The 22997-nt window shown below is 45.2% G+C and overlaps 1 protein-coding gene across 1 annotated transcript in view; it reads left to right on the top strand.

The window, feature by feature from the left end:
* The window catches only part of LOC136576110 (scavenger receptor cysteine-rich type 1 protein M130-like), a 513398-nt gene that overhangs the window by 110384 nt on the left and 380017 nt on the right, over positions 1–22997 (top strand). Inside the window, exon 3 of the mRNA XM_066575131.1 lies at positions 2355–2663. Coding sequence (XP_066431228.1) covers positions 2355–2663 — 309 coding nt within the window. The remainder of the gene's footprint in view (positions 1–2354; positions 2664–22997) is intronic.

Raw genomic sequence — 22997 nt, 5'->3', positions numbered from 1 at the left:
TCTTTAGATCCTAAGTAGAAAAAGTAAAGGGGTCACAGCTTGATTATGCAATGCTAAGTGTAAAAATATTGGCACCCCTATGTAATGTAACTTTCCAATATCCTACAAATATGAAATTTGGCACGACCATTTTTTAGGTCCTAAATAGGAAAAGTAAAGGGGTCACAACTCAATTATTCAATGCTAATTGCAAAAGTAAGTACACCCCTATGTAATGTAACTTCCCGATGTAGTACAAGCATGAAATTTGGCACGAGCATTCTTTAGGTCCTAAGTAGAAAAAGTAAGGCCCTAAATAAGAAAAGTAAGGGGATACAACTCGATTATTCAATGCTAATTGCAAAAGTAAGTGCACCCTTATGTAATGTAAATTACTGGTGTCATACAAGCGTGAAATTTAGCACAAATATTATTTAGGTCCTAAATGTGGAGGGTGGGAGGGGTGGCACATTCTGCAGAGGGACATCACTACATGCAGCCTGAGGAGAATCTATCGGTCCTATATATGTATACATATTTTATTACTTGGTTAATCTAAAGTAACCAACACTTCATAGAACTTTCCATGCAAACAACATGTAAACACCTGTATCAAATGAAGTTGGGTGAAGCCAGGTATATCGGCTAGTATTATATAAAGTAGTATTATAAATGGCTATAAGTCAACTTGTTATGCACAATTAAACAAAATAAACTATAACATGACCTTACTCGTGGCCAAAAGGGTAACAGGTGGCAACTGTGTAGTAAGAAAACAGATTCTCTACACATGGGGTACTATAGCAAATTCAGTAATATTAATAGCTTGGACAGACACTATACTCAGGAAGGATTAAAGAGATTCCCTGCTAAAAGCAAGTATAAAAGATAAGGAAAGGAGTCCCATGTGCTGTATTTCCAGAAAATAGATATACTGTCCTTATCTAGAACACAATAGGATTACTTCATCAGCATGCGATGTGCACCTTCCATCCATCATTTATGAGGCCAACCAGTAATTGGATCGACTGGGCTCTGCATGTCTAATAACTGGCCCTTCTATAGGATAAGCATAACCGGCTCATAACTCACAAAAGTACTTCAGGGTTAAACAGATAAACTCATTGCAGTCCCACGTTTATAACTGGATATCGGCAGACAGATGTTATGGCTTCTTTGTGCATCGTCTGGTAAACAGCCATTCCTCAGCCACCACGGGAGTCATGAAGATCCATGTGCGGTCGCCATCCACCACTCTTAGAGGAGCAGGATATGCTATGGAGTAGGGCAACTGGGGGTCCCACAGCTTGTGTTTGATCCTGGTGAACAATGTTCTTTGTTTTTTGAGCTCTGTAGAGAAGTCAGGGAAGATTGATACCGATACATCATCTTGGTGAATTGGACCATGTTTACGGGCTGCTTGCAGGATCACCTGTCACTGCAGTTAAGGAGTTGTGCCAGTAGGAGGCTCAGAGGGCTCCAGGTATAGGAGGTTACATGGGGACTCAATGGGTCCATTTGATGTTAAATAACTTTGATAGAGGAGCTTCAGGGAACAGCTAATCAGTCATGTTTTTAACTTCAGTTTTGGCTCTGTTTGATCAATTAGTCAGTCAATTATTCATAGAATCCTAGAATGGTAGAGTTAGAAGGGACCTCCAGGGTCATCAGGTCCAACCCCTGCTCAGTGCAGGATTTACTAAGTAATCCCAGACAGATATTTGTCCAGCCTTTGTTTGAACACTTCCATTGAAGTAAAACTCACCATCTCCAGTGATAACCTGTTCCACTCATTGATCACCCTCACTGTCAGAAAGTTTTTTCTAATATCTAATCTGTGTCTCCTCCCTTTCAGTTTCAACCCATTGCTTCTAGTCTTACTTGTGCAAATGAGAATAGGGCTGATCCCTCTGCACTGTGACAGCCCTTCAGATATTTGTAGATAGCTATTAAGTCTCCTCTCAGCCTTCTCTTCTGCTAAACATTCCCAGGTCCTTTAACCGTTCCTCATAGGACATGATTTGCAGACCGCTCACCATCTTGGTAACTCTTCTCTGAACTTGCTCTAGTTTATGTATGTCTTTTTTTTAAATTGGGTTGCCCAGAACTGGACCCAGTATTCCAGATGAGGTCTGACTAAGGAAGAGTAGAGGGGATAATGACCTCACGTGATCTAGACTCTATGCTTCTCTTAGTTCATCCCAGAATTGTGTTTGCATTTTTGGCTGCTGCATCACATTGTTGACTCATGTTCAGTCTATGATCTATTAAGACATTTAATTTCATTTGTATAGATATTATATATAAAGCACAACATTAACTAGATATCCCTTAATCTTAAATAGTTTAATGAGTTTTGGTGTATTATTCTTTAGGTCACAGAGAATACCGATTAGTTAACGGGCCTCATCCATGTTCCGGCTATTTAGAAACAAGAGCTGGTGGTGATACTTGGGAATCTGTTTGTGAAATTGATGCAGAGCCAGAAACAGCCAATGTCATCTGTAGAGAGTTCACATGTGGAGATGCAGTGCCATCATTACTGAACTACACAAGAAGACCAGGACCAATATGGAGAGGGAAAATCCATTGTGTTGGTAATGAGTCCAGGCTATATGGCTGTTTAAGACGTGACGTAGAAGGAAACTGCACCAAGCAAAATCCTCCTGCTATAGAATGTAAAGGTATGTGATACTTATATGTAAGATGCTCATTCATATAACATCATCAATGTTGTGGATTTTATCAATCAACTCCGGGCACAGTGGAGCGTCTGTGCAGGGTTTCCAGGCTATTTTAAATTAATATACTGCTTTATTTCTTATTTATTAAGATTTGTCCTGCTTTTTCTTTAAGACTACCTGACAACTTCTTTACCCGCCCTACAGTTTACCCTGAACAGAGCTCATTCTACAGGAAAAGGACATTACAGTATTGAATTAACTGAGCCTGTTCTAATTCAAATGGCTGTAGCTCTGGTTCTATTATATTACCAACATGCCTTTACTGACATTTAAAAGCCAAGAAGCATCTCCGAAGCACTGATAAAACCAAAGCTTCAGCTGTGTGATGTGGGGTCAAGGATGGTGAATTTACAGCTTGGGCAGACGAGGCAAAAGGAAATAAGCAGGCTGCAGATAACATCTGTGCTTCTCCCATCTGCACCTCTGTCCCAAGGCAGAGGTAACATGGATTTATTTGTTCATCTTAACCCCCCACACACACCTTATCAATTAACGAGCCTGTTTGCTCTTTATTTGTCACAAATGAGGGTCTTTATTTCTAGAAAAGAGTGAAAGGAGGATTTAACACCCCAAATGCCACATAAAAGTCATTGCTCACCATGGCGACTGTTTTTACAGAAAAAAAAGATTTTAAAACTTTTTCCCCTTAAATAATGGTTTGAATATTTGAAGAAAAAAAAGAACAAAAAAAGAAAAGCTACACATATTGGTATTGTCACATTCTTAACAACCAATGCTATAAAATATGATTTAAAATTATCCAACACAGAAAATGATATTCATAAATACATAAATAAAATGCCAAGATAGCTTTTCTATGTTCCTATCTTTTCTTGGTGCTGCTGAGGTAGTATTTCTATCTTCTCCTATCTTCCTATGTGTGCATTAGTGATAGGAGGCATCATAAATCTGTGGCATTCCTCAGCTCCATGGACTGATTTAGTGCTTGTCTCTCTGCTCAGACTGTTTGAACATTTATTTAGATCAAGAGGAACGTGTCCCCCCCTCCCCTCTGCATCTGTATGTTATAATGATGTGCCATCCACACTAATTTCATTCATAGCTTGACGAAGTTTTCTTGTTTCCAGAGTACAAACTTTGAGTTAATTTTTGTGCCAAAGTAGGAGCCCTTTTTGATATACATTTTACTCCATCTGTAACCAAATTATCTGGGATCCTATCCTGGCGCAAAATATTAAATTTAGCTTGCTCTATTAACCCTTTAGGGTATCCACGTTCCTTTAAATGTTCACTTATTACTCCCTTTTCCTTATTCCATGCATCCTCAGTTGAACAATTTCTTCTTGTTCTTATAAACCCCCCTAAAGATAATGCTCTTTTTACATGCATGGGGTGGCAGGACTTCGCATGGAGAAGCGTATTTCCTGCGGTGGGCTTACGGTAGGTGGAGGAGACCACCACTCCCGCAGCCACATCTCTCATAAGGTATAAATCTAAAAAAGCAATTTCCTGCCTTTGTACTTCTACTGCAAAACAGAGATTTAAATTATTTTTATTTAGCTATTCAATGAAATCCGGTATGGCCGTCTGTTTGCCGTCCCAGATCATAATGAGATCATCAATAAAGCAGCCATATCAGACCAAAGAATCTGCAAACTAAAGATCTGAAGCAAAGATTTTTTTAATGTCCCCATTAGCTCATATAAATAATGGCCAGAGAAGGTAACAATTTAGCTCCCATTGAAGCTCCAGTTAATTAGACAAAAAATGTTCCATTAAAAGCAAAGAAGTTATGGGTAAGCAGATATTCCACTGCAATGATCACAAATTCCTGCAAAGCTAGATTTTCAAATATATGAATCCGACAGCCATATGATGAGCTGCAATGTATGCTATATGTTTACAGACCTATCAGAGAAAAAGCCAAACTTCACCTGCCAGAAATGCAAGCTTGTGTCTCTATTGGAGGAAAAGGTGCAGAGTCTTCAGGAGAGAATAGCTACTCTGAAACTCATTAAGAAAGATCAGGATTTCCTTGACAGAACAGAAGAAAGTCTTCAAAATGTTGAAGGAAAATATATTTTCAGTGTACCTGCAGAAGCAGAGGAATGGAAACATGTGACCCAAAGAAGCAGGATGATCAGGAGTCATGAAGCACCCACACTCCTCAGGAACAAGCACTAGACTCTCATAAAGAAGAACAATGAAGAGGTACATCAGGAAATGACTCTACCCACAAAGACCTGTGTAAAAAGGACAAAGAGTCCTCCTGGATGGAGAAAATAAGTGCTGTTGTGAAGAAGAAAAGGAGAGTTGTGGTTGTAGGGGATTCCCTATTGAGGGGAACAGAGGCTGCTGTCTGCAGACCTGACATGGCCCCATGAGAGGTGTGCGGTCTTCAAGGTGCACAAATCAAAGACATATCTGATCAGCTATCAAGACACTTCAGTCCTACAGTCTACTACCCATTCCTACCAATACATGTAGGCACAAAAGACACTACAAAAGAAGACTTTGCAACTGTCTGCAGAGACTTTGAAGACTTCTGCAGGAGGGTGAAGGAACTAGGAGCACAGATGGTCTTCTGATCTGTCCTCTCAGTGCATGGCAATGAAATAAGAAGATGGAACTGGATTCTAGAGGTGAACAATTGGCCACATCGATGGTGCTGTCAGCAAAGATTTGAATTTCTAGACCATGGAGTGAATTAACTATATCATGGATTGCTTGCTTGTACCTTATAAACACAGGTAGCATGCATTTGGCAGGCGCTTTGCTACACTCATCAGGAGAGCTTTAAATTAAAACAACATGGAAAGGGAAGTGAAAGGTCAGGTTAAAAATATACAGATAATTAGTACTTTTTAGAACCTTACTATTAGAAGTGGAAAGAGAAAACAAAGACAAAAAATGCAGAAGGAAAGTAGAGGAGCAAGAGACCCCGATCACAAACTAACATGTTTCTATACAAATGTACAGAGCATGGGAAACAAACAAGGAGAACTGGAGCTCCTAACACAGGAAGAGACATATGATGTTATAGGTATCACGGACACTTGGTGGGATGATACACATGATTGGAATACAAAGTTTGAAGGATGCAACCTTTTTATAAGAAACAGACCTAATAAAAGTGGAGGAGGTGTTGCGGTAGGACACCATTGTAGGCATTTACTATAGGCCGCCTGGACAAGCAGAAGATATGGAGGAACTCTTTCTACATCAGATGGCCAAGCTCTCAAAGAAGCCCAACATAGTGATCATGGGAGATTTTATCAATTCATACATTTGTTAGGAATCTCTGTCAGGCAAAAATAATAGGTCCAACAAATTCTTATCTGCTCTTGCTGTCAACTTTGTTTCCAAAGGGAAGAAAAGAAACAAGGGGGGATCTGCTATGGTTGAGAAAGTAAAGGTGGCTGGGACCTTAGGAGGCAGTGATCATGCTATCCTTAAATTTTGGATAACAAGGGGAGGAAGACCTGAGAAGACTCAGACCTCAAGGTTGGATTTCAGAAAGGCAGATTTTAATGGACTCAGAAAGAGGGTAGGAAGAATCCAATGGCTGGATGTTCTTAAGGACAGAAATGCCCAAGAAGGTTGGGAAAAATTGTAAAATAAGATTTTCAAAGCACAATCATTACCGATCCCTAAAAGAAGGAAGAATGGGAAGCATTGAACTCCTTCCCGCTCCAGGATGTACATTTACATCCTGAAGCGTCGGGGTATGTATGAAGAGAGGTCACGGGGCGACCTCTCTTCATACAGCGCGGGTGTCAGCTGTTTATTACAGTTGACACCCATGGGCAAAAGCTGAGCCCTCACACAACTATGTCAACAGAAAAATAAAAAAGTTATTGCGCACAGAAGATGGCAGCAGAAAATAACTAAAAAATGAAATGCCTTTGAAAAATTAAAAGAGTAATACAGTAAAAAAAAGAACTATACAAGTTTGGTATCGCAACAATCGTACTGACCCATAGAATAACGTTATCAGGTCATTTTTGTTGCAGTCTGTGCACCGTAGAAATAAGACGCACTGAAAGATGGCAGCATGTCTTTTTTTTTTTTTCATTTTACTCCACTTAGAATTTTTTAAAAGTTTTTCAGTACATTATATGGTACATTAAATAGTACAATTGAAAAATACAACATTGTCTCACAAAAAGCAAACCCTAATACAGCGACATCGATAGATAAATGAGTTACAATTTTTTTTAAAAGGGGGAGGAGAAAATGAAAATGGGAAAAAAAAAGGGTCTTTAAGGGGTTAAAGAAACTAGGATGTATTAACACAGAACTTGCACATGTTAAAAAGGAAGAAACATATGTTTACCAAATGAAAAGGGGGTTGAATATCTAAAAAATAATATAATGCGGTCTGAAAAAACTGTAGGGCAAGTGTCAGAAAAGCTAATAATGAATTGAGGCTTGTAAGAGAGGCCAAAAGCAATCAAAAAGGATTTGGGGTGTGGCTTGGACATGGCACTGTGAAGACACTCACTGATTGAGCAGTGGACATAGGCACCACTAATTGAGACCCAGGGAAAAGACACAGAGACCCCCTGCAGCTATTTTATTATCTAACTGCATGAGATGAAGAAGAAAGGAAGACTCAGATCCATTCCAGTGGCTGCTGGAGTGAATGCATTAAGCAGATTTCTGTGCTCCCCTCAGGCCTCTTATTAGCCAGCAGAAGATGCCTGCTTAGAGCCACCATGGGAGGCGAGGTGCCCCTCCCTGCTACTCACACACAGGACTCCTCTGCTGCTGCTATAGCAGCTCAATACAGAATGCCCAGACATAGGAGCTTGCAGCTATCCCCTATGGCAGAGGAATGGCCTGCAGTGGGGAGCGTGTGGGCTGTACCTGTAGCTGGTGTCTGCTACATACACCAGCCTCCACTCCATTAACTATCACTCCAGCCTGCAACAGCACAGGATGAACTGCAGACAGCCTCCAGACCTACATACATTGAGACCACAATACTCCAGAAAACTAATCCACATCCAAGCCCTTCACATGGGTCTCATCCTCTCTCTTCATCTACAGTGGAAACGCAATATGTTTCAGGACTTGAAGCAATATGGGCTTTGCTTAACGGGTTACCCACCTAAAGAAACTTAGCTTCCATGATACATAAAGTGGAGCAATGCCAAGAGAGGGCTTTAGAGGCGTTTTATGTGGAGTTATGCTCCATATCACAATAATAATCTTTATTTGTATAGTGCCAGCGCTTGTCACAGTACAAGAGCAAGCATCCTCCATACTGGAACAGCGCCTGATCAAAGTCCAGAATTCCCTGTCTACACAAAACTCATTCAATTAAGACATGCTACTGCAAACAGATGATCAGGAGAACAGAAGTAGACAAAACAACATTAAGCTGCAGGGTATACCAGAAGCAGTTCTGCCTAGCAACCTCTATTCTATGGTTGTCGCACAAAATGGTGGGTACTCATCAAGCAGAAGGATCAGCTCCTCAGTGCATTTTGTATAGAGTCCACTTTTACAAATGGAAGTGATCCTACAACAGTGCTGGATGCAAGGCCCAATCTCCCATCAAAACATGGTGATCTCATGTATTATGGAAAATTTTGGGCATGAGATGCCTTCTCAGTGCCCTTCTGAATCTAATCACAGAAAATGGCTCTACCTACAGATGGGGCAATCCCTTCCATCTCATCAGGAAAATCAAAAGCGTCTTCTTCCTACATTCAGCAGACCAAGTAGTTGCCTCATCACAGTTCCCTGAGATCGAAAATATACACCTTCCGAATTTGCTGGCATTCCCCTTTCTCAACTCACAGGGACCATCACTACCTCAACACCATGAACCCAAAACACCCACCAGACTTCACCGCTCACAATCAACAAGCCACGAACAATCTTCCAGAGCAACCCCACGATTCTCAGAAGAATGACAGGACAAGTTCCTTCTCAAGACCACAATCATCCAACCTGAAAGTGAATTATAGCTTATTCTATGCAACCTGTGACTAAATTTCAAACATTATTTCTCCCACAAGGGTCAATGTTTTAACTAATATCTCTTATATTGCAGCTAATACTCCTAGCAATGCATTACCTGAGGAAAGGACACGTGGTCTCTGTTTTTTCACCCCCACAATTAGGTATCTTGGTGACTCTGGGAGGCCAGATGGCAAATTTCACTTGTAAATTGACAGATTTTGCTGACATAATGATTCTGATTGGAGGCGACTTTAACCTCAGTCTAGACCCTGGTACGGATTCCATTAATCCTAGAGGCCACCTCCCAAGCTCACATTTGCGCTCCATAAAACAACACGTTCATGATCTCTAGTTAGTTGACATTTGGCAAATTCTCCACCCTCAGGAAAGGGACTACTCTTTCTTTTCTCATGCACACCAATCCTATAGTCGTATCGCTCTAGTTCTGTTGACTCACCATGCCCTCTTGACAACCAGCCACATCCATAGGAAATATTCTATGGTCAGACCACGCATTGGTCTCATTGTCTCTGGAAATTTCAGGAACACTGGGAAGGCCCTGGACATGGCGCCTAAATGAAAATTCACTAAATGACTGTGTGTGTGCTTCATAAATATGATCTATGATCAATGATTACAGAATTCCTCGAACCCTACATCCTTACCCTTCCAATGGGAAGCCCTAAAGTGCGTACTATGAGGTACACTAATCAAACATGGTACCCGCCTGAAGAAAGTCAACTCCTTCAAAGTAACCTCCCGACTAAATAACCTACATGACTTAGAAACATCTCACAAATCTAATGCAAAAGCGGTAATGTACAAACAGTGCACTAAACTTGATAAATGTGTGTATATTAGTACAACTAAGAAAAGCAGAATGGAGTACGTATAGGCAAAACTCTAATGCGTATTGAGACCTAAACACTGGTCTCTTCCTGGGAGAGTGTTTTTTCACATTGATATATTGTTGTTTTGTACTTTTATTGCCACTTTTTTCTTGTATTATTTATCAGTGGTATATTGCGTTTCTGCTCTCTGTTCTGCTTTTCCTGGTTGTCATAATATAGGCACATTTATCAAGTTTAGCGCATCATTTGTACATTATCACTCCCCGTTTTGTACACTCCCCGTCGGCCCTAAAAGATCTCCTCAACACTAGGATAGAGATTATAGACATTGACCACTATAGACATTGAATTAAAAAAATATTCCTATGAACATGCTGACAAATGTGGTTGACCCCTTGCCAGCCTCCTCCACCCCCGTGTCTCCCACACCTTCATGCCTTATCCTATAACTCCCTCTAGTGACAGAGCCCATGACCCGACAATAGAGATGAGCGAGCACCAAAATGCTCGGGTGCTCGTTACTCGGGACGAAATTTTCGCAATGCTCGAGGGTTCGTTTCGAGTAGCGAACCCCATTGAAGTCAATGGGCGACCCGAGCATTTTTGTATTTCGCCGATGCTCGCTAAAGTTTTCATGTGTGAAAATCTGGGCAATTCAAGAAAGTGATGGGAACGACACAGCAACGGATAGGGCAGGCGAGGGGCTACATGTTGGGCTGCATCTCAAGTTCACAGGTCCCACTATTAAGCCACAATACCGGCAAGAGTGGGCCCCCCCCCCCTCCCAACAACTTTTACTTCTGAAAAGCCCTCATTAGCAATGCATACCTTAGCTAAGCACCACACTACCTCCAACAAAGCACAATCACTGCCTGCATGACACTCCGCTGCCACTTCTCCTGGGTTACATGCTGACCAAACCCCCCACAGCGCACACCAAAGTGTCCCTGCACAGCCTTCAGCTGCCCTCATGCCACACCACCCTCATGTCTATTTATAAGTGCGTCTGCCATGACGAGGAACCGCAGGCACACACTGCAGAGGGTTGGCACGGCTAGGCAGCGACCCTCTTTAAAAGGGGCGGGGCGATAGCCCACAATGCTGTACAGAAGCAATGAGAAATATAATCCTGTGCCACTGCCATCAGGAGCTGCACACGTGGGCATAGCAATGGGTAACCTATGTGCCACACACTATTCATTCTGTCAAGGTGTCTGCATGCCCCAGTCAGACCGCGGTTTTTAATTCATAGACACAGGCAGGTACAACTCCCTATTGTGAAGTCCCTGTGGACCGACAGCATGGGTGGCTCCCTGGAACCCAGCGGCAGTACATAAATATATCCCATTGCATTGCCCAACACAGCTGAGGTAGTAATGTCGTGCTTAATGCAGGTGGGCTTCGGCCCACACTGCATGCCCCAGTCTGACTGGGGTTCTTTAGATGTGGAAACAGATGCATTTATTATTCTCTGTGGACCCACAGCATGGGTGGGTGCCAGGAAGCGAGGTATCAACAGTACTAATGTACATCCAAAAAATTGGCCATGTCCAACCAAGAGGGCAGGTGAAACCCATTAATCACTTTGGTTAATGTGGCTTAAGTGGTAACTTGGCCTGGAGGCAGCCCAGTTTAACGAAAAATTGGTTCAAGTTAAAGTTTCAACGCTTTTAAGAGCATTGAAACGTATAAAAATTTTTAAGAAAAATTATATGAGTGAGCCTTGTGGCCCTAAGAAAAATTGTCCGTTCAGCGTCATTACGTGAGGTTTCAGGAGGAGGAGCAGGAGGAGGAGGAGGAGGAATATTATACACAGATTGATGAAGCAGAAATGTCCACGTTTTGGATGGTGAGAGAGAACGATGCTTCCATCCGCAGGTGCAGCCTACGTATTGCTTAGGTATCGCTGCTGTCCGCTGGTGGAGAAGAGAAGTCTGGGGAAATCCAGGCTTTGTTCATCTTGATGAGTGTAAGCCTGTCGACACTGTCGTTTGAGAGGTGGGTACGCTTATCCGTGATGATTCCCCCAGCCACACTAAACACACTCTCTGACAAGACGCTAGCCGCAGGACAAGCAAGCACCTCCAGGGCATACAGCGCGAGTTCGTGCCACGTGTCCAGCTTCGACACCCAGTAGTTGTAGGTGGCAGAGGCGTCACGGAGGACGGTCGTGCGATCGGCTACGTACTCCCTCACCATCCTTTTACAGTGCTCCCGCCGACTCAGCCTTGACTGGGGAGCGGTGACACAGTCTTGCTGGGGAGCCATAAAGCTGGCAAAGGCCTTGGAGAATGTTCCCCTGCCTGCGCTGTACATGCTGCCTGATCTCTGCGCCTCCCCTGCTACCTGGCCCTCGTAACTGCGCCTTCTGCCACTAGCGCTGTCGGATGGGAAGTTTACCATCAGTCTTTCCACCAGCGCCCTGCGGTATAGCATCATTCTCGAACCCCTTTCCTCTTCGGGAATGAGAGTGCAAAGGCTCTCCTTATACCGTGGATCGAGCAGTGTGTACACCCAGTAATCCGTAGTGGCCAGAATGCGTGTAACGTGAGGGTCACGAGAAAGGCATCCTAACATGAAGTCAGCCATGTGTGCCAGGGTACCTGTACGCAACACATGGCTGTCTTCACTAGGAAGATCACTTTCAGGATCCTCCTCCTCCTCCTCTTCCTCCTCCGCAGGCCATACACGCTGAAAGGATGACAGGAAAGCAGCATGGGTACCGTCAGCAGGGGGCCAAGCTGTCTCTTCCCCCTCCTCCTCATGGTCCTCATGCTCCTCCTCCTCCTCCTGAACGCGCTGAGATATAGACAGGAGGGTGCTCTGACTATCCAGCGACATACTGTCTTCCCCCGGCTCTGTTTCCGAGCGCAAAGCGTCTGCCTTTATTCTTTGCAGGGAACTTCTCAAGATGCATAGCAGAGGAATGGTGACGCTAATGATTGCAGCATCGCCGCTCACCACCTGGGTAGACTCCTCAAATTTTCCAAGGACCTGGCAGATGGCTGCCAACCAGGCCCACTCTTCTGTAAATAATTGAGGAGGCTGACTCCCACTGCGCCGCGCAAGTTGGAGTTGGTATTCCACTATAGCTCTACGCTGCTCATAGAGTCTGGCCAACATGTGGAGCGTAGAGTTCCACTGTGTGGGCACGTCGCACAGCAGTCGGTGCACTGGCAGATTAAACCGATGTTGCAGGGTCCGCAGGGTGGCAGCGTGCGTGTGGGATTTGCGGAAATGTGCGCAGATCCGGCGCACCTTTCCGAGCAGGTATGACAAGTGGGGGTAGCTTTTCAGAAAGCGCTGAACCACCAAATTAAACACATGGGCCAGGCATGGCACGTGCGTGAGGCTGCCGAGCTGCAGAGCCGCCACCAGCTTACGGCCGTTGTCACACACGACCATGCCCGGTTGGAGGCTCAGCGGCGCAAGCCAGCGGTCGGTCTGCTCTGTCAGACCCTGCAGCAGTTCGTGGGCTGTGTGCCTCTTCTCTCCTAAGCTGAGTAGTTTCAGCACGGCCTGCTGACGCTTGCCCACCGCTGTGCTGCCACGCCGCGTGACACCGACTGCTGGCGACGTGCTGCTGTTGACACATCTTGATTGCGAGACAGAGGTTGCGTAGGAGGAGGAGGAGGGTGGTTTAGTGGAGGAAGCATACACCCCCGCAGATACCACCACCGAGCTGGGGCACGCAATTCTGGGGGTGGGTAGGACGTGAGCGGTCCCAGGCTCTGACTCTGTCCCAGCCTCCACTAAATTCACCCAATGTGCCGTCAGGGAGATGTAGTGGCCCTGCCCGCCTGTGCTTGTCCACGTGTCTGTTGTTAAGTGGACCTTGGCAGTAACCGCGTTGGTGAGGGCGCGTACAATGTTGCGGGAGACGTGGTCATGGAGGCCTGGGACGGCACATCGGGAAAAGTAGTGGCGACTGGGAACCGAGTAGCGCGGGGCCGCCACCGCCATCATGCTTTTGAAAGCCTCCGTTTCCACAAGCCTATACGGCAGCATCTCTAGGCTGATCAATTTTGCAATGTGCACGTTTAACGCTTAAGCGTGCGGGTGCTTGGCGTCGTACGTGCGCTTGCCCTCAAACTGTGGCGCTAGCGACGTCTGGACGCTACGCTGAGAGACATTGCTGGATGGGGCCGAGGACAGCGGAGGTGAGGGTGTGGGTGCAGGCCAGGAGACGGTAGTGCCTGTGTCCTCAGAGGGGGGTTGGATCTCAGTGGCAGGTTGGGGCACAGGGGGAGAGGCAGTGGTGCAAACCGGAGGCGGTGAACGGGCATCGTCCCACCTTGTGGGGTGCTTGGCTATCATATGCCTGCGCATGCTGTTGGTGGTGCCTCCCCAGCTGATCTTGGCGCGACAAAGGTTGCACACCACTGTTCGTCGGTCGTCAGGCGTCTCTGTGAAAAACTGCCACACCGTAGAGCACCTTGACCTGTGCAGGGTGGCATGGCGCGAGGGGGCGCTTTGGGAAACAGTTGGTGGATTATTCGGTCTGGCCCTGCCTCTACCCCTGGCCACTGCACTGGCTCGGCCTGTGCCCACACCCTGACTTGGGCCTCCGCGTCCTCGCCCGCGTCCACGTTCTATAGGCCTACCCCTACCCCTCAGCATGGTGTATTACCAGTGATTTGATTTCCCAGGCAGGAAATAAATTGGCGCAAGCCTGCTGTTAAACGTAGCTGGCTGCGTATGATTTGTTTACTATCTCCACCCACCACACACGTACACAGAACGCTGAGGACTGACAGAGGCAGGGCACATAGAATGTTTCCCTTTTTTTAAAAAAGAAAAGGCCCTCTGACTATATTCAATCAGATAAGATATGTGTTGCACAGAAATGCAGTTATATGAAGTGCAGCAGAGCGGTTACTTTTCCCAGGCAGCAAATAAATTGGCGCAAGCCTGCAGGACAAATTGAATGTTTCCCTTTTTGGGAAACGGAGGGCCCACTGACTATATTCAATCAGATAAGATATGTCTTCTGGCCCTGCCTACACAATTCTCTCCCTGTAGTATTACTGCAAGGCGCAATGCTCTGCAGACAGCCGATTTTGAAAAGAAAAAAAAATGCAACACTGCTAACAGCAGCCTGCACAGTACTGCACACGGATAGATGTGGCCCTAAGATGGACCGTTGGGGTTCTTGAAGCCTACACTCACTCCTAACACTCTCCCTGCCTAACCACCACTTCTGTCCCTGTACTATTAATGCAAGGCGCAATGCTCTGCAGACTGCCGATTTTGAAAAAAAAAAATTTGTGCAACACTGCTAACACCACCCTCCACAGTACTGCACATGGATAGATGTGGCCCTGAGATGGACCGTTGGGGTTCTTGAAGCCTACACTAACTCCTAACACTCTCCCTACAGCAGCTCCAACACGATACCACTGTCCCTCAGCTAACTCACAAGACATCTGAGGCGAGCCGCGGGAGGGGCCGACTTTTATACTCGGGTGACATCTGATCGCCCCAGCCACTCACAGCAGGGGGGTGGTATAGGGCTTGAACGTCACAGGGGGAAGTTGTAATGCCTTCCCTGTCTTTCAATTGGCCAGAAAAGCGCGCTAACGTCTCAGAGAGGAAACTGAATGTAACCGGAACACCGCGTGGTGCTCGTTAAGAGTAACGAGCATCCCGAACACCCTAATATTCGCACAAATATCAAGCTCGGACGAGTACGTTCGCTCATCTCTAATGCAGATCAGAACGAATGGAATACTGTCAATTCCATTCTTCATTAATGACGGCACCAGGCAGGGCTGCCCTCTTTCTACATTACTCTGCACTGATCATGGAACATTTTGCTCTAGCCTTGTGGTAGATCCTCAGAGTACACAGCCTCATCATTGGGTCCCAGCAGTACAAGACCTCATTATATGCTTACAATCTGCTTCTATATGTTACACAGCCACACATTTCCCATCCATCAATTTTAGGGGAAGTCCAAAAATATGAAAAACTCAGTAAGTAACTTTAAAATCAATATCGCTAAATATCTCCATGCCATCCTCTGAAACTCAGCTGTTATCCCAACAGTTCCTATTTAAATGGAGAAATTCCCATATCAAATACTTAGGTATATCAATCCCCCAGGACTTCTTTGCTCTATGCACCTTGAACTATCTCCCCTTGCTGGATCGCACATTAAAAGACTTGAACTGTGACAAAAAATATCTCACCTGGTTTGGCCGGATAAATGTGCTAAAGATGGACGTCATCTCTCGCTTTCTGTACTTATGCAAGACCCTGCCTATCTAGCTCCCCATGAACTTCTTTAAATGCCTACAATCTGCCTTCATATATTTTTTAATGGGAAGGAAGGTACAGTCACATCAGCTATCAAACCCTCTCAAAACCTAAATCTGTAGAGGTGAGGTGCTTCGTGGCCTTGAGCTTTACCACATGGCCTCTATTCTTCTGTTCATCTTGCTCTTGTACCTCCTTTTAGGATGTTACAGGGATGCTTATTTATCTCTGTAATTATAATAACTACAGTTAAACCGATCCATAGATCAGGCAATGTGAACGTTAAAATTGTTGATTTCATAAGTACTAGGGAATTTTACAGGATGAAAATGGTGAATTGATTATAAAAATGATGTTGAGAAGGCCGAACTTTCAAATTCCTTTTTTGTACCTGTTTTTCCTCAAGTAAATGGAACATCAGTTGATCTTCCCTGTGCTATTGGGGGAATAAAATAAGGCAGGTTATCTATAGACAAAGAGATTGTGAGGGGACACTTAGCTAACCTAACTAAAATTCAAGTCTCCAGGTCCAGATAAATTAAATCCTAGGATACTGAAATTAGCATCAGATGTAATTGCTGAACCACTTGCCACATTCTCTGAAAATTCCTGAAAAATAGCAGAAGTCCCAGAAGATTGGAAAAAGGCAAATGCCCCTATCTTCAAAAAAAGAGAAGAAGGTGGACCCAGGAAACTACAGGCCTGTGGGCCTGACTTCTATACTGGGAAAGATCTTTGAACAAATTATTAAACAGCATATATGAAAATGGAGTAATTTACCAGAGACCGCATGGGTTTGTAACAAACAAGTCATGCCAGACTAATCTAATTTCCTTCTACGACAGAATCACCAACTGGGTTGATCAGGAAAATGCATTAAATATAACCTAGTATATCTTGACTTTAGTAAAGCATTTGGCAAAGTATCTCATACGATCCTTATTGAAAAAATGACCAAATATGGGATTGGCAAGGCAACTGTTAAGTGGAATCACAACTGGCTGAGTGATCATACTCATACAGTGGTTATAAATGGCTCCACATCCAATTGGAAGAATATGTTAAGTGGGTTACCGCAAGGCTCTCTACTGGGTCCAGTGGTGTTCAACATTTTTATCAATTATGTGGAGGGCTGAATTGAGAGGAAACTGATTAAACATTTTGAGGACACAAAGCTATGAGGAATAGTTAACACTAGAGAAGAAAGAAAGATAATTCAAAAAGATCTAGAAAAGCTTGAACTGTAGGCGGCGACTAACAGAATTATAATTAACAAGGAGAAATGCAAACGTCTACATCTGGGCAAAAAAATGCATAAAGCACATACAGAATGGGAGGACTAAGGATAAGCAGCAGTACATGTGAAAAAGACTTCGGTATACTAATAGATCACAGACTGAACATGAGTCAACAATGTGATGCAGCAGCCAAAAAGGCAAACGCAATTATGGGATCTATTAAGACAAGCATAGAGTCTAGATTAAATGAGATAATTATTCCCCTCTACTCTTCCTTAGTCAGACCTCATCTGGAATACTGGGTCCAGCTCTGGGCAACCCAATTTAAAAAAGACATACATAAACTAGAGCAAGTTCAGACAGAGCTATTTGGATAGTGAGTAGTCTTCAAATCATGTCCTATGAAGAACAGTTAAATTATCTGGGAATGTTTAGCTTGCAGAAAGAAGGCTGAGAGGAGATTTAATAGCTGTCTACAAATATCTGAATAGCTGTCACAGTGCAGAGGGATCGGCACTATTCCTATTTGAACAAGGAAAGACTAGAAACAATGGGATGAAACTGAAAGGGAGGTGACACAGATTATGTATTAAAAAAAACTTTCTGACAGTGAGGGTGATCAATGAGTGGAACATGTTGCCATGGGAAGTAGTAAGTTTTCCTTCAATGGAAGTCTTCAAACAAGGCTGGGCAGACAGCTGTCTGGGATGACTTAGTGAAACCAGTATTGAGCAGGGGGTTAGACCTGATGACCCTGGAGGTCCCTTCCAACTATACCATTTTATGATTCTATGTGTCTGGACTCGAACTTGCAATCTCCTGTACTCCCAGAAGTACCCCTTCTTATTGAGCCATCAACTCCTTAGACATTTTCCTTGCATACGGGCTCCCACCTACTGGCGATATTTTCTCCACTGCGATGCGATTCTAAAGTTAGTCTCGCATCGCAGTGCGAGAAAAAAATCGCCATGAAGCCGGGATATCGGCATCACGCCGACATATCGCCAGTCTTTTCAATGGGGCCAGCGGCAGCAGCGCTAGGCCCATTAAAAAAAGAGATGGAGAATGCCGGGGACTTCTGCCACAGCTGTCACAGCTGTGACAGCTGTGGCAGGAGTTTCCTTCATCCCCGCGGGATGAATGAATAGCTAAGAGCTATGTGTGATTGACTGAGCACTCAGCCAATAGCTAAGCAGTAGCTGCTATTGGCTAAGCCCTCAGCCAATCTGCACAGCCCTTTCAGGAGGCGGGGATTTTTTAACTGCTGAAAGACCTTCAGAGCAGTTCCGGGGAGCCAGCAGGAGGACGCAGCTGAGCGCAGGAGAGGTGAGTAATATATATTTTTTTCACACTTATTGATGATTATTGGGGAAGGGCTTATATTTCAAGCCCTTCCCCGATAATCATTCTGTGGGGCTTGGCCGATCCCATTGAAAGCAATAGAATAGAATGCCGCGGACTTCTGCCACAGCTGTGGCAGAAGTCCGCGGCATTCTCACTGTGCTTTCAATGGGGCTAGCGCTGCTGTCGCTAGCCTCATTGAAACCACTTGCGATATGCCGGTTCTATACCGGCCTCTTTCTTGCGCTGCGATGCGAGATTTTTCACGTGCTCTCTCAGCGCAAGAAAGAAAATATCGCCAGTGGGTGGGAGCCCTACCTGTTACCTTGTTCTCAAGTTCTAGCTCCACTTGGTTCTTGATTAGACTTCCTATAAAAGCCTTGCCCTGCCACTGCACCAGCACATGATTAATCTGCTTCACAGCATGGTTTAATCCAGCTCCACATTGCCTCCTTCTCCGCTATTTCTGCAAGACCTCCTTATAATGACTTCTTGCATCCTCTCTGACTATGTTACCTGCCTCATACCTTTGCATTGCGAACTGAGACCTCCCATTGATGACTTCTGGCTTCCTCTCTGACTATCTTACCTGCCTCACCCATATGTACTATAACCAAGATTTCCCAATAATGACTCCTGGCTATCCTGACTACTGGCTTGTATGACTACTACACCCACAGCTCCTATTCAGTGCCGGTAATACATTACACTATGAGGAAGAGGACGTGGAAGATGATGAAGTACTTGACTTAACATGAAGAGGCAGGAAGTTATCATAGCAGTTTACAGGTAGAGGAGGTAAAGGTGGACCTTTGTGGGGCAGAACCATAGCGAGATGAGGAGAAGGCTGTCTCAAAAAAACAAAAGAGCTATACCAACACCATTAGCTTCAACTAGTTGCAGCAGCAATATCAGGCCAACAGCTAGGTCTGATCACGGGAGTTTGAAAACTCAGGTTATGAAAGAGCAGTAGTAATTTGTACGATTTGTAGTAGGCATTTAAAATGCAGCAAAAATGTAAACAAACGCTGTCTTGGAGAGCCCACCTACGCCAGAAGGCAAACAATCAGCCTCACCCTACTCCCTCTTCCACTTTCCTCTCTCTACTCATGCAGTAACCTATAAGCACATAGAGGCAGTTCTGTGCAGGGGCTGTGCATGTGATAATTCAGGCCTCTCGTCCACAATTCACGACCAGGCTGTAGACTTCATAGCTAGGAGTGGAAAACGGAGATCACAAGTTGAGCTGCCCCCATCACTAGAGATGAGCGAGCACAAAAATGCTCGGGTGCTCGTTGCTCGAGTCGAACTTTTCGCAATGCTCGAGAGCTCATTTTGAGTAACGAACCCCATTGAAAGCAATGGGCAACTCGAGCATTTTTGTATGGGACCGATACCCGCATAGGTTATGACTTGTGAAACTCCGGAAAACATCAGAAAGTCATGGAAACACCACAGAACCGGATAGGGAAGGGCAGGGGCAGCATGCGTTGCTGCATCTAAGGGTCCCAGGTCCCACTATTAAGCCAAAATGGGGGAAGAGTCTGGCGTCACCCCCCTAACAATTTTTACTTGGGACAAACCCTCATTAGCAAGGCACACCTTAGCTAAGCACCACACTACCTGCAACCAAGGACAATCACTGCCTGTGGGTGACACCGCTGCCTCTTCTCCTGGGTTACATGCTGGCATTGCTGTCCAACCCCCCCCCCCCCCCCCCCCCGCACGATCCTGCGTCCACAGTGCACACAAAAGTGCCCCTGTGCAGCGTTCAGCTGCCCTCATGCCACACGCTCGCTTCATAGCCACACCACCCTCAGGTCTATTTATAAGCGTGTACTGGATGAGGAGGAACCATAGGCACACACTGCAGAGGGTTGGCAGGGCCAGGCAGCGACCCTCTTTGAAAGTGGGGGCGATAGCCCACAATGCTGTTGAGAATTGATGATAAATTGACGTTCGATCATCATTCCAATCCCGTGCCACCTCCATTGCAAAATTGTTAGGAGCCGGAAACATGGGCATAAAGGGGACTCAGGTGCCAGCACTTCTACACATCTCCACAATGCAGCAATACTCTGTGTGGGAAGCACGTGAGAGGGCCCAGGGTCAGGCTCGGTCCCAGCCTCCATCTTGTGTGACCCAAGGTGCCGTGAGTTGCATAGCAATGGGAAATCCATGTGTCCCCACACAATTCATTCTGTGTAAGTGTAAGATAGCTCAACACCGCAATGGAAAGTCTTTGAGTTCCTTGGGCTTACCTATGCTGTCAGTGCACAAAGAAGGTATTACACAAGAAGAAATCAGAGTGCCCAAGCATAGCAGAGTTTCACCCCGCCAAGGACCTCGGCCCACATTTCTACCCTAGTCAGTGAGTATATTTGTGTCAGACAGGTAAAACACCGCTATGGGAAGTCTTTGTGCACTCACAGCATACGCGAGCCAAAGGAACCGAAGGAAAGTAATAAACATGAAGCAATTACAGTGCCCCAACATGGCAGACTTTCACTCCACCGAGGACCTCGGCCTCTGCACACACCCTCAGCAATCGTGGGCATAAAGCAGACTCTGATGATAGTACAGCTGTGAACTTCTCATTTAATTAGTTGCGGTTGCTTTAATCGCTCCAAAGACTGGATGAACCAGGAAGAGGTTCCACGGGCCAAAGCTGGCGGAGTTGCATTTCCCCCAGGACTTTGGCTTCTGCCCACACCCTTAGCAATCGTGGGCATAAAGCGGACTCCGATGCTAGTACAGCTATGAACGTCTCATTAATGCAGTAACGCTCCTTATGTTTGGCTCAAACCAGTGTCTCAGATAACTTTGGTAAAAGGAGAGAAAATACATGTTGCCCAGTGCTGATCCCATGACCCAAGCAGGAGGAGGAGGTGGCATTACAAGGCCAAGAAACCATGACCAGGACGCGCTATAATCTGTGTGGGAAGTATGTGAGCGGGCCCTGGGTCAGGCTTGGTCCCAGCCTCCACCGTGTGTGACCCAAGGTGCCCTGAGTTACATAGCAATGGGGAATCCATGTGTCCCCACACAATTCATTCTGTGGAGGTGTCAGCTCAATTAACACCGCAAGTGGAAAGCCATCTGCACTCTGCACCATACCCAAGACAGTGAGTTTATTTATGCCAGACAGGTAAAAGACCGCTATGGGAAGTCTTTGTGCACCCACAGCATAGGCGAGCCAAAGGAACCCAAGGAAAGTATTAAACATGAAGCAATTACAGTGCCCAAGCAGGCAGACTTTCACTCCGCCGAGGACCTCGGCCTCTGCACAGACCCCCAGCAATCGTGGGCATAAAGCGGACTCCAAACTAGTGCAGCTGTGAACATCTCATTAATGCAGTAACACTCCTTTTGTTTGGCCCAAACCAGTGTCTTAGATAACTGTGGTAACACGAGAGAAAATACATGTTGCCCAGTGCTGATCCCCTGACCCCAAGCAGGAGGAGGAGGTGGCATTACAAGGCCAAGAAACCATGACCAGGACCCGCTATAGTCTGTGTGGGAAGTATGTGAGCGGGGCCTGGGTCAGGCTTGGTCCCAGCCTCCACCTTGTGTGACCCAAGGTGCCCTGAGTTACATAGCAATGGAAAATCCATGTGTCCCTACACAATTCATTCAGTGTAGGTGTCAGATAGTTCAACACCACAAGCGAAGTCTTTGAGTTCCTTAGACTCGCCTATGCTGTCAGTGCACAAAGATAGTATTAAACAGGAAGAAATCAGAGTGCCCAAACATGGGAGAGTTTCACCCCACCAAGGACTCCAGCCTTGGCCCACGTTTCTGCCCTTGTCATTCAGTGTATTTGTGCCAGATAGGTAAAACACTGCAACGGGAAGTCTTTGTGCACCAATAGTATAGGCAGACCCCTGTAACATTTCTGTAGCAAAGGTATAGGCAGACCCCTGTAACATTTCTGTAGCAAAGGTATAGGCAGACCCCTGTAACATTTCTTTAGCAAAGATATAGGCAGAACCCTGTAACATTTCTCTAGCAATGGTATGGGCGGACCCCAGTAACATTTCTGTAGCAAAGGTATAGGCAGACCCCTATAACATTTCTGTAGTAAAAGTATAGACAGACCCCCAGTAGCATTTCTGTAGCAGAAGTATAGGCATACCCCTGTAACATTTCTGTAGTAAAAGTATAGACGGACCCCAGTAACATTCCTGTAGCAAAAGTATAGGCGGACCCCAGTAACATTCCTGTAGCAAAAGTATAGGCGGACCCCAGTAACATTTCTGTAGCAAAGGTATAGGCAGACCCCTATAACATTTCTGTAGTAAAAGTATAGACAGACCCCCAGTAGCATTTCTGTAGCAGAAGTATAGGCAGACCCCTGTAACATTCCTGTAGTAAACGTATAGATAGACCCCAGTAACATTTCTGTAGCAGAAGTATAGGCAGACCCCTGTAACATTTCTGTAGTAAAAGTATAGACGGACCCCAGTAACATTCCTGTAAGAAAGGTATAGGTAGACCCCTGTAACATTTCTGTAGCAGAAGAATAGGCAGACCCCTGTAACATTCCTGTAGTAAAAGTATAGGCGGACCCCAGTAACATTTCTGTAGCAAAAGTATAGGCGGACCCTAGTAACATTTCTGTAGCAAGAGTATAGGCGAACCCCTGAAACATT

The sequence above is a fragment of the Eleutherodactylus coqui genome, chromosome 8, assembly GCF_035609145.1.
Source record: "Eleutherodactylus coqui strain aEleCoq1 chromosome 8, aEleCoq1.hap1, whole genome shotgun sequence".
NCBI lineage: Eukaryota > Metazoa > Chordata > Amphibia > Anura > Eleutherodactylidae > Eleutherodactylus > Eleutherodactylus coqui.
The sequence above is the reverse complement of the archived record's forward strand: the minus strand, read 5'-3'. Positions and strand labels throughout refer to the sequence as shown.